General features: G+C 39.6%; 1 protein-coding gene across 1 annotated transcript in view; it reads right to left on the bottom strand.

Annotated features, from left to right (window-relative positions):
* Positions 1-11,573, bottom strand: part of slc2a11l (solute carrier family 2 member 11, like) — a 15,463-nt gene extending 3,890 nt beyond the window's left edge. The window contains 5 exon segments of the mRNA XM_036006255.1: positions 1,356-1,383; positions 3,935-4,122; positions 4,220-4,272; positions 4,274-4,366; positions 11,449-11,573. Coding sequence (XP_035862148.1) covers positions 1,356-1,383; positions 3,935-4,122; positions 4,220-4,272; positions 4,274-4,366; positions 11,449-11,573 — 487 coding nt within the window.
* Between the last annotated feature and the right edge of the window lie 796 nt (positions 11,574-12,369).

Raw genomic sequence — 12,369 nt, 5'->3', positions numbered from 1 at the left:
ATTGTTGCTAGTGCGCATGCCCATTGTGAGCCAACCAGTGTTATGGGCCAACAATGCGGAAGAGCCGAGCTCCATGTTTGCTTTATGCGCTTTTGAGCACTCTCATTGGAACGTACGGGGCTTCCCGCCGAACACTGTATCCAGTTCTTTTAATACATCTGTCGGTACACGATCTGTTCTGCCTGCACGATCCGTTCTGCACATGCGCAAGATAATACTGTTTTACCGAGGATACGACCTGCACGATCTGTTCCACGCTAGCCTATGGCTAGCCTCCACCGGGAAGCTAACGTTAGTTTAACTAACAGCTAATTCGGCTAACCGCTAGCTGACAGCTAGATTCAGTCTAATAAAATAACGTTAACTCAAATGTAATGGGAAAAGCAGGCTACAGCTAAATTAAGACTTCACAGTAATAACAATAAAGACAAGTATTGAGTGATTGTATTTTAAATGAGCACAAGTAAAGTAGAACTGACATAACAGCTGTTATATATGTTAGGTGTTTGTTATATATGTCAACGTTTATTTTCAAGTTTTATTTTGAGGGTCTTTTAAAGTTATTACATGCTGTCTCAGCTAGCAGTTAGCCGAATTAGCTGTTAGCTAAACTAACGTTAGCTTGCCTGTGGAGGCTAACGGCAGACCGCTACAATCAGCTAGCGGTTAGCCGAATTAGCTGTTAGCTAAACTAACGTTAGCTTGGCTGTCGACCGGAAGCGTGGAACAGATCATGCAGTGTCGTAAATCCTCGTACAACCGCGCATGCGCGAACATTTTGCGCATGTGCAGAACGGATCGTGCAGGCAGAATGGATCGTGTACCGACAACATCCATGCCACAATCGGCCGGACACCAGCCGTCCTTGTACTCCCCTTCAACACATGTACATACCAGCAGGGTTCAACATTAGCACCATTTACCAGCCAAATGCTAGTAAAATATGCAAGTGGCTGGTAGATTTGCTTGACTCACCAGCCAAAAAAGTAAAATTTTAACATTCACTAGCCATTTGGCTGGTGGACAAAAACTTAATTTTGAACCCTGCATACCAGCCCCTAATACTCTCACTTAGCTGAGTGGTAAGTTTACCTGTACAGTATAAGGCAGCAGGTTAGCTTATCTTAGCATAAAGACTGGAAACAGGAGAAAACAGCTGAAGGGCTCTGTCCTTATAGGGTAATAAACTCAGCTCACCACTGCTCATTAATTAACATATTTAGTTTGTTTAATTCGTACACAAACCAGAAAAAAAGGAAATTCACCGTTTTACGGAGGTTTATGTGGCAGACAGAAATGGCAAAACTCACTTCCCGTACTCAAGTAGAAGTACAGATACTTGTGTTAAAAAATACTCTGGTAAAAGTAGAAGTACTGATTTAACTTCTTTACTCAAGTAAAAGTAACAAAGTACAGGCTTGGAAATTTACTTAAAGTATAAAAGTAAAAGTAGCCTTGCGAATGACAAACATTTTTTATGCAAAGCTACCTGGACCACACACATGTTACTAGAGTGCAAGCTGAGAAACTTCAGTGGACATGAAAAAAAGGCTCTTTATATGCCATTGCCTACATTTTAAATGGATGTCTGCCAATAGGCTTAAAACTAGAGTTGAGCCGGATACTCGGCTGAAACAAGTATCCGGTACGGATAAAGCACTTTTGCCGAGTACGAGTATTATACGAGTAATACGAGTCAATATCTGTGCTCGGATTGAATAAAAATCCTCTTTGGGCAGTTGACTGTGTCTGCGTTCTGTGATAGGCTAGTCGTCACAGCGCCCCTCCCCTACACACATACAGATTTATTGTGTTGCTGTGTCCCGCTCTGCTCACTCACACAGAACAACTCTCTCTGTCTCTGTCTCTGTCTCTCCCTCAGTCACTCAGGTTCGCGGGTCTTTTCCGTTAACGTTGAGGGTTTCTTCAGCTTCAGGTTTGTTTTTTACTTCGGTTTGTAGTACTTACTTATTAACCAGTAGAGTTCTGGTAAACGTGGGGTTTGTTCAGACGTGGTGCTTGGTAAAATGCGACTCGCGTTGCGTCTCTGCCTGTCGGAGATTTTTTTTCTTTTTTAAACCGTCAGCTGGCTCTAAACAGATCTGAAAAACAGCATCGGACTATTTGATCCGTAGAACACAGTCCCCCCCGCCCCCCTCTCTCTCTTTCTTTCTCTTTCTCTCTCTCTGTCTCTCTCTTACTCACTCACACACACACACATACACACACACACACACACACACACACACACACACACACCTGGTGTGGAAATTAAAAAAAGAACCAAAAAAAAAAAAAAAAAAAATCACACTGATCATAAAAAAAATAAGTTAAAAAAAGAAAGTTATGTTGAGTATGAAAACTCTTGTTCATTTACATTTTATTACATTGTATTCATTGTTGCAAAACTTGTTCTGTATATAGTTTGTTTGTTATTGTGATCAAAACCATTGATCTGAAGCTCAATGCTGATGCTGTCATGTAAATAGTTTTCTAATCAGCAATAAATATAACAATTTCTGATCAACCCATATCAATTGCATGCTTAAAATAACATACCGGTTAAAGCCCCACCCATTTCAAGACAACCTGACCCACTTCCGGGTTAAATCCCGCCCACTTCCGGGTTAGGCCCCGCCCAGTCCGAGTACAGATACAGATAATTCATATGGTTAACAGATACAGATACAGATAATGCTGTACTCGCTCATGCCTACTTAAAACATCACATATGATTATTGTGACAGAGACTGGGACTCCAGGTTAATAAGATTCTGTTTAAGTAGCAAGATATGAATTCAATTGTGATTCTGTGAGAATTCAAACACGAGTCCTCTGACTTACATCTGAGAGGTTTGAGACATTAACGTTAACATTAGCCCAAAATAAAGTCGATTTGAGGCAAGACCAAGTAACGTCGTTAACTTAAGTGGTCTCGAAAACAAGAACGGCCTTGAGTAACGTTAACATTACTACAGCACTGTTACACTTAATGAAGTTACTGAATTTGTTTTTAATATAAAGCTGTATGCAGATATTGTATCAGCTAGTATTAGATTATTTTCAAATAAACTGAACGCTCGCTAACCTTAACGTTACTTGGGTTACTTAACTAAATGCTAGCGAACCAAGGCATCATCATTGCTAGCAGGAGAACAAATGTAACTGACCATTAACGTAAACTTAATAAAGTTACTGAAACAAACAACAAATAGCTTTTGATAACAACAAAAAGATGCATTTACCTCTATGTGTTTTTCAAATTCGCTGGTGAATTCTTGAAAGCCAGCAGTTTGTGGTGTTTTGGTTGGCACAACTTGCAGCACATTATAACAATGTATATTCCCATCAAATTAGATTGAATTCGGTATTGATGACATGAAAAATAATAACGGTAACTCCACTGAAATTATTTGAAACTAAAGTAACGAGCCAATTTTGTAAATTGTAAGGAGTAGAAATACCGATATTCGTGTTAAAAATGTAAGGAGTAAAAGTAAAAAGTCAGCACAAAAATAAATAGTAAAGTAAAAATATCTGAAAAATCTACTTGAGTACAGTAACGAAGTATTTGTACTTCGTTACTTCCCATCTCTGGTGGCAGACTTGGCTGGGACTAGTAATTTCCTGGAGTCAGGTTGCCTGGCAACTGCTCAGAGCAACATAGTCTAGCACATAAACCCTCTGTTATTGTCCTTTTTACATTTCAGTTTTTGTTAAGTGAGCTTAAGAGGTGCTGGTAGGCAGACACAACTTACCAATGCAATCACAAATTCTCATGTTTGGGACATACAGGCCTAATGTTAATCATTGATTCTGCACTCTATACTTAAATTACTCAAAAAGGGCTGAAATGTCAGATTATGCAAAGGAATGTACTGTATCCCAGTGTTACTACTCTTGTGCAAAGGAGTGTTCAGAGTATATCACTCACGCTGATGATTCCACAGAACTGCATTGTGACGGAGATAATGATGATGGTGACGAACTGCCAGCGGAGTGCTTGGTTTTGAATCAGCTCCATCACTAAGTGGCTGTGAATGCTCTGCAAGGCAGCTTTCTCCTCCAACATCTCCGCTACATCCCTGCTGTAGCCCTTGTTGCCCCATAGCCTCCTTAGAGCTTGGGCAGGGTGACAAATCAACATATTAAAGTGGTAATAAGAACATTACAACAAACCCCAAAAGGGATTTATTTGCCAAAAAATGCTTTCTCACACCTTTCTCGCAGCCGTGGCGGCTTCCCCTGTACAGCAACAGGAAGCTGGGAGACTGGCAGGAAAGGCACAGTGGAGAGCTGGAGTAACGCTGCAAAACCATTGAAACCAAGCAGCCAGGGCCACCTCTCCTGTGTACCAAGCAATTCACTGCAAGGGCAACATAATCATTTTTTTAGACGAGAGGGAGGAGTGAGGGAGGAGCCCTTACACTCTACGTTAGGTTACACACTTTCACTGGCAATCACATCATAGCCACGCCCTAAACACCCCCTGCTTTATTGCCAATTTTAAAATCAACGAGACCATAATTCAAAAAATTAACATCATTCTGTATTGCAGAATACTTAAAACTAGCGATTGAGACCATAAACTCATTATGAAAATATTTACTGAGAAAATCAAGTGAGAAATGGGTCACTTTCTCATAGACTTCTACAGAAACCGACCTCCTTTTGCAACCGCACGTGTCGGCCCCTACTGGAATTCAGATAGAATGCAGGTTTAAGGCACTTTCGTATTTGCAGCACTTCGCCGGACCGGATGCTTTGTCCATTAATATTATACAGTCTATGGTCTCTTTCAAACTACAGATCCGCTACCCGATCTGGCAAACTTGCATAATGTAATGTAATGGCCAATTCCGCTTCCAACCTTAAGCTTCTAATCCGACTCTCTGCAAGAAAGTATATTTGTTAAGATACTGTACATCAAACCTTTTGATAGCCCTGCACATGTCATCACTAGCTGAAAACCTTTGGTGGATTTGTCCTACCAAAGTGATACAATCAGGCACATCCTCTCATCTGTGGCTTGTGATAGTTGAATACACAAACATGATTCACATGAGGCCTGCTATCGAACAGTATCACTCTGTGTCCTGCCAGATGTCACACAGCTGACCTCAAGAAAGGAGCTGCCTGGTGATGACTGTCCTGCATTGTCAGTGGGAGGCAGTGGTGGCTTCAGATAACAACACACTCACAGACAGACCACTGAGAGACTGAAACCTCTGAAAAACTTGTCACAAGGACTGTTTTCTGCAGGAGATGAAAGCCCTTGCAACTGCCAGAGAGTCTCTATTTACAGCTTGACACAAGTAAAGGGCTGACACTGTGTAAAAAACATATCATTTGTATCAATTTACACACAAAAGTAACCCAAACTCAAATGACAATGGCTGATGCTGCAAAAACACCAATGCACTGCACAAACTAATTGGAATTATGAGTAATTACTGATGCGGTATCATTGTTTACCTTTTTTTGACAAGAATGTCAAAACATATAAAATCATTGTTAAGTGGCACTTCTGAATGTTCCATTCCAGTGATTGAAACCGATTTGACAATAATAGACGGATTTGACAATGAAAAAGGTAAATACAACACCACAATCACATAGCCCGGACATACAGTTAAAATAGTACCACATTTCATGGGATTCTGAGAAGTTTCACCAAAGTCAGTAGGGTTTGTCATCTCCGGACCATGACTGTATACAAAATTTCATGGTAATCCATCTGATAGTTATTGAGATATTGCTCGCATGGCTAAACATTTTCATAAAGTAAAAAAACAAATGCTAATACGTAACACGTAGGATGTAAAACCTTTCACTTTCACAATAAATTGTTTTTCTTAAGGAGTTAGAATTTTTGAGAATCACAAGATGAACCATTGCGTATTGTCTTTTACTTTGGAAACTCACAAAACGTGTTCAGTCAGTCACTTAAACTCTGGACTGACAAAGAAGATAAAAAAACTGCCACCCTGCTCCTTCAGAGTCAGAGTTGGAGAAACAACAGAGAAGGAAGAGAAGAAATTAGGGCACTGAGATCAGAGTGAGAAATATAGAGATGCGCTTCATTGTGTTTGAGGAAGGAAAAGTGAGACCAGACACTGATTATAAATGGAAACTGGGGGATATACTGCACCTGCCAAAGGCAGGGGAGAAGGATGACTGGTTTTATAGCCACTGAAAACAGAGAGGAAATGGAAAAGCCTGAAATTCTATCACAAACGAGCCAAGCTAAATCTTCAATTGTGGAACTGTAACAATATTAAAAACCTCAACCACCACATTACATTATTCTATGTTTGAAAGACAAAACAGTCCCTAGATGAAGTAAATTATGTCTTTTGTCTGCCTGCTAATGTTGGACAAAATTACACCACTGGAATTAAACTACTTACACTGCACCTTTTACGAAGGTCTGGATCTTTTCAGTAATGACAACGTAAACAAAGACCAGCTGTTCAACTGCAAGTCAGCTGAACATAGCCAACTTTATTGTTGGATTAAAGTAATTTTGAGCAGCTGGGAGTCAGGCCACACACTGTGAGCCAAACACAGAGATGTATATGTTCTTCTCTTTAAAGCTCCCTATCAACCAGTGACTGAAGCTCCAGTGTGTGGAGGACATACTGGTCCAAGAACTGATAAGATCACTGACTTTAAAACAAAACTATGCAACTTTTGAAAGAAGAAATAAGACATTCTTACTCCTCAAATGAACAGTTGAATTCCAAAACCGTAAAATACATTGCTAACATGCTAAACCAAGACGGCCACCATGGTAAATATAACTGCTGAACATCAGCATGTTAACAAAATATCTCAACAGTTATTAGTGCTATGGAATTTGGTACAGACATTCATGTCCCTCTCAATCTCCCCTGCAAATTACATTACCATCAGCCTCTGCTGTACATTGGTACACACCTTCTGAATGTCAAGCATTATCATTGTGAGCATGTTAGCACTGTGCCTAAGTACAGTCTCACACAGCAGCTAGTTTAGCGTATACTCTTAGTCTTGTTTTACATTCATCACTGGAGTCCACCTTTTTCAGTGAGCCTGCTAAACTCTTTCATAACTTTCTTCCCGGAGATAGACAAGACAAATACTGAATGTCAGTTCAGCATTGAAAGCTGTTATTTTCCATTTCAATTATCAAAATGGCATTTACTGATATCCAAGCATTTACAATGTTTCCTTTTACACAGTTTCTCCAAGCTTTTTATCCACAGCAGTGATTATATTCATATCCAACACAGTCAGTACAATTTTGCAAATGTTAACACTTTGGAAGAGTGTCAGTCATTTTTTTAATTTTCTTATCATGTGTGTCTTAACAAACACTATGCATCTCTGAGTCCGGCCTCTGTTTTTCAGGCCATCAGACAAACAGTTGGCAGCAGAAACAAACACTCACAAGGAGTAGTGCCAAAGTCTAAGGTCCTCCCAAGTGGACAGAGAGTCATGGCAACGCTTGATCACAATGAATAATGAATGGCATACAGGTTCACTTTACAAGGAGCTTTTCAGGTTTAGACAGACACTCACTATATTTTCATTATCTGAGAGTGAACAGCAGTCCTGGCAGGGTGACTTATACAAACTGATGCTTTTAGAACTCCTACCTCTGCTGAATATTTCCAGAAGCAGTCAGGTTGCCCTGTGGGACAGAAATCAACCTTATTAATGTAGTTTAAGCTAAACTAAAATGAAAGCCATGTGAATGCAGCAAATTGTGACTTTTCCATTGCACTTAATGATAGGCAGGGCAATCAGACGTGAAGCAGAAATGCTCTTTTTTAACTCTTGGAGATGTGTAGATGAATAGTGTATTTTCAAGTTTTCCACAAGAACTCACCACAGCTGATTAACGTGTGAAGAAAGCACACTAAAGTTAAGCACTTAAGCCCAATTATCTTTAATAAGAATTACAAAAACAAAAAGTGATTAGTCCTTTTTAATCTATCTGGAACTGTATAAATGTATGTCTCAAAGGAATAATTTATCACGTTATCCCAAAAACAAAAGCCCACTTTTGTTTATTTAACTTAGTTCACAGAATAGCTGTTAAAGTTAAATATCAGCCGAAATGAAAAGGTTTTTTTTTAGGAGTCATACAAAGTCATACGTTATGATTTACGTTATGATTTATAAGTTATCTGTTAAATTGAGCAATATGTTAACGAGTCTGAAAAGTAGTAGGGCCGGCAGTCACTGAACTCCACACTGAGTGTTTATTTTCGGAGCAGTCGACTTCTGTTTTCGGGAGAACAGGCCGCCGTATGGAATTTCGGTCCAATAGGACATTTTTACAAACTATTAGACTTTTGGAATAATGGGCCTTCGGACCAATGGGCAGACCCTGTAGTTAGAGCCTTGAGCAATTAGCATAGCTTAGCATAAATAATAGAGGCAAGGGGGAAATCTAGCCTGTAAAACTCACTAATCAACACATTATGTTTGTTTTAACCGAAATGTAAAAAGTTGTGGTTTAACAGGGGTTTAGGAAATGGTTCCACCATATACATAGCTAGCCTTTCTTTGTCCAAAGGTTAAAAGATCTGCCTACAAGCACTTCTAAATTTCACTAATTAACATATATTACTGGAGTTATGTATATGATAGAACAATTTCTTCTATTGCAACACAAACCCCTGTATAACCACAACTTATCGTTTTTACATGTGGTTTGATATGTTTTAAGAAGACAGCATTAGAGGCTAGGTGTTTCCAGTCTTTATGCTAAGCCAAGCTTAGCATAGTGTCTGCTGGCTGTGTACATGGCTGTGGGCTGTGGTCTAGTTATCTCACTGTGAGCCTCAAATCTCAACACAGCCATTCTGGAAGACTTGCCTGGAAAAGCTTATTTTCACATTCTGGGTTAAATCTGACTCTTGACAGATGTTAGAGGCATACTATTTGTATTTTACCAAACAGCATCCAGCTGCAAGAGTCTGCTGAAGGGGCATTTTCTTATCTGTAGGTAGATGACAGGACAGGCTTATAATGGGTTACAGACCAAAAGAGATCAAAGAGCAGTAAAGCTGGAAAAGATGTAGTTGATGTCAGACGTTGAGATAAACCCGGTGTAGCTGTGCTCAAAGCAGTAAGCTGATACACAATACCTGAGCAATGCTATTGGTAACCCTAATTTCTGCATTCAGGTTCTCTTTGTCAGACGCAAACACAAATGTACACACACTAAATCCAAAGAGAAAACGTGCAGAGTTTGACAAATGTGTCCTCAAAGTGCCAGTCACGATGGATCAATTTTATAATCTCCAGTGGCAGGAAACAGACTGGTACAGCTGATGACAAAGCAAGCTTAATAAAAGGATTGTGCAGGTATTGATGTTAATAATAACATTCAGTTATGTCAAATATTTGTTTGTGAAGTAACTAGACTCGTGTCAGCAAACACACTTTCTCACTTTGTATATACTTTTATCACCATATAAGACACTTGTGTATGAGACAGACAGACCAATCAGGCTGTAGATTCCTGCCCGGGCATGCAGGCTTGTTGTCCATTCTCCCTATTACAAATGACAAATTTACAAACGAACCAGCAAAGCAGCAATATATCACTCTGATCATGGAAATAAACTGGAAACCTGAGAGTCAAAATCCCATGTTGTATTCTGTGCCATCATGCCCTTGAGTGTGGCACTTAAACCAGATTGCCAGTAAATCTCCAGCTCAACACAAATGGGTCTTCTGTCAGGTGTGACGTGCCTTAAAGCCCTCTGGGTTCAGGTATCAGGGACATTAGAAGAGAAATTGGAGTGAAAACAGATGCAGAATGCTGCTGGCTATAGTTTCTCACTCAAGTCAGGTATCCAGTGTCCATATGTCTCAAATCTAAATAAATCATGTTCAATTCATTTCCAGCACAATGTCGGTAGGTGACATTGAGATTTTTGTAAAACGTGGGAATCTCAAAATGCAATTCTACAGTTACACTTATTAACCTCCTGAAGATATTTGAGAGTAATTGTCTGTTTTATCATTTTATTTCTTATTAATTTGCTTTTCATTACTGTATTTGGTGCCTTATTATTTATTTCTTCAAATAATTTCTGGGTGAATGTATTTTACTTATTACTCTTAAGCCCAGTTAGGACTAAAGGCTGCAACGGTCTTCTGCCACTGGCGGCTATCTTTGGCCACAGCTTGGCCCGGTCACATGAGACCCATCTCCTTCAGCTCAGCATCAAGGTCTGCCCCTATTTCGCCTCCCTGTTGGTGTCCATCGGAGGGCGACTTTGTGATGAGATCAGTGATGTTTTAGTAATCTGTCCTTCTTCTGTCTTTTTACATCTTGATTGTGAAGCAAATTGTGTCTGACATTAGGGTCCATGTTAAATCCAACTATTTGGGAACTTTAAGTTTTGTTGTTTTTGTTTGATAGTAAGATTACTTTTACAAATACTTTCGATATTTGAATATTTGATTATTTTAAGGTTAATTTGTAGTATAAGAGTTAATTGTTTATGTATGTGTAGGCTGGCCTCTCTCCATGTAAACCTTCCCTTTGCTCTTTTGTTAGGTCAGTTATGTTAAGTCTTTATTTGCCGTTTGTTTAATTGGCCTCAATTTAAGTTAAACGGTTCTAGTTTTTGCATTATTTTCTCTAATTTTCATATTTTTGGTAGTTTTAATTAGTGATGGCGAGATGAAGCCTCATGAAGCATTGCAGCTTTCCAGCAAAGAGGTTCGCAAAAGGGGTCATTTCTCGAGGCTTCATTTGCTCACAATACCACCTGTTGGTCAAAGAGTGTAAAACAGGCAGATCAATTACAGGTGATCTGTGTCTGTGTCAAGTGAAAGAGTTCAAGTATCTTGGATTCTTGTTCATTTTTGGCGCCTTTTTGTTGGAGGTTTTCCGGGCACATCCAAATGGTGAGAGAGCCCAGGGTAGACCCATAGCACGCTGGAGAGATTATATATCTCATCTAGTTTAGGAAATGTGTTGGGATCCCTCAGGATTAGCTGGAAACTGGGGAGAGGGATGTTTGGACTATCTTGCTTAGCTGGCTGCCACTGCGACAGATAAGCGGCCGAAAATGGATGGAGAAACAGCTATTTATGTAATAGGCTTTTAACAACCATAGCTATAAAAGCTAAACTCATAACACATAGTAATACAAATCACATTAGCATATTGCACACTGGGGCAAACAGTACAATATTATAATTTTCTGCTTTGACATGAACAATATGCAAATGCTTTTTACTTTATTTTAGTGAAACAAAAGATGAACATTTTCTATGTTTTAATAATTTAGTACTTAGTGTAAATATTTGTCAAAATCAAAAGTAGCCCTCAGTATCTGGTGTGGCCACCAGCTGCATTAAGTACTGCAGTGCATCTCTTCCTCATGTACTGCACCAGACTGGCCAATTCTTGCGGTTGTTGTTGCCATCCAGTACCTGTCCTGAGGACGATCAGCTGTGCTTCCTGTCTCCCTGTAGCGCTGTCTTAGGCGTATCACAGTAGGGACATTGCAGTGTATTGCCCTGGCCACATCTGCTGTCCTCATGCCTCCCTGCACCATGCCTAAGACACGTTCACGCAGATTAGCAGGGACCCTGGGCGTCTTTCTTTTTGTGTTTTTCAGAGTCAGTAGAAAGGTCTCTTTACTTTCCTAATTTTCTTTTAACTGTGACCTTAATTGCCTACCGCCCTTAAGCTGTTATGGTCTTTTCGACCGTTCAACAGGTGCATGTTCATTAATTGTTTATGGTTCATTGAAAAAGCATGGAAAACATTGTTTAAACCCTTTACAATGAAGATCTCTAAAGTTATTTTGATTTTTACAAAAGTATCTTTAAAATACAGTGTCCTGAAAAAGGGGCGTTTCTTTTTTTGCTGAGTTTTTATCCATCCATCCATCTTCGTCCGCTTATCCAGTATTGGGTCGCGGGGGTAGCAGCTCCAGCAGGGGACCCCAAACTTCCCTTTTACGAGCCACATTAACCAGCTCCGACTGGGAAATCCCGAGGCGTTCCCATGCTAGGTTGGAGATATAATCCCTCCACCTAGTCCTGGGTCTTGCTGAGTTTTTATGACCATTACAATTAAATTTGATTGAAGTTACTAAATGCAAACAAGACCTACATTTGTTATCAAATATTACTAGTTTTATTTTTTAATTAAAGATGATAAAGATGAGGAAAAAAATCCCAATAGGTACGTTCTATTATTAGAACTCAAAAATGGCAACAACAGAGGCTATTTTGTTTTGCTCAGGGACAAGAGTTTCATTATTTATAGGCACTGCCTTTTGGCATTGTTATCACCAATTTGATCTAAAGAACCTTGAAGTCGACTGCAGTGTTGTCTGGCAACAG

The sequence above is a fragment of the Sander lucioperca genome, chromosome 1 (assembly GCF_008315115.2).
Source record: "Sander lucioperca isolate FBNREF2018 chromosome 1, SLUC_FBN_1.2, whole genome shotgun sequence".
NCBI lineage: Eukaryota > Metazoa > Chordata > Actinopteri > Perciformes > Percidae > Sander > Sander lucioperca.
Note: the sequence above shows the minus strand (reverse complement) of the source record. Positions and strands in the feature narration are given on the sequence as shown.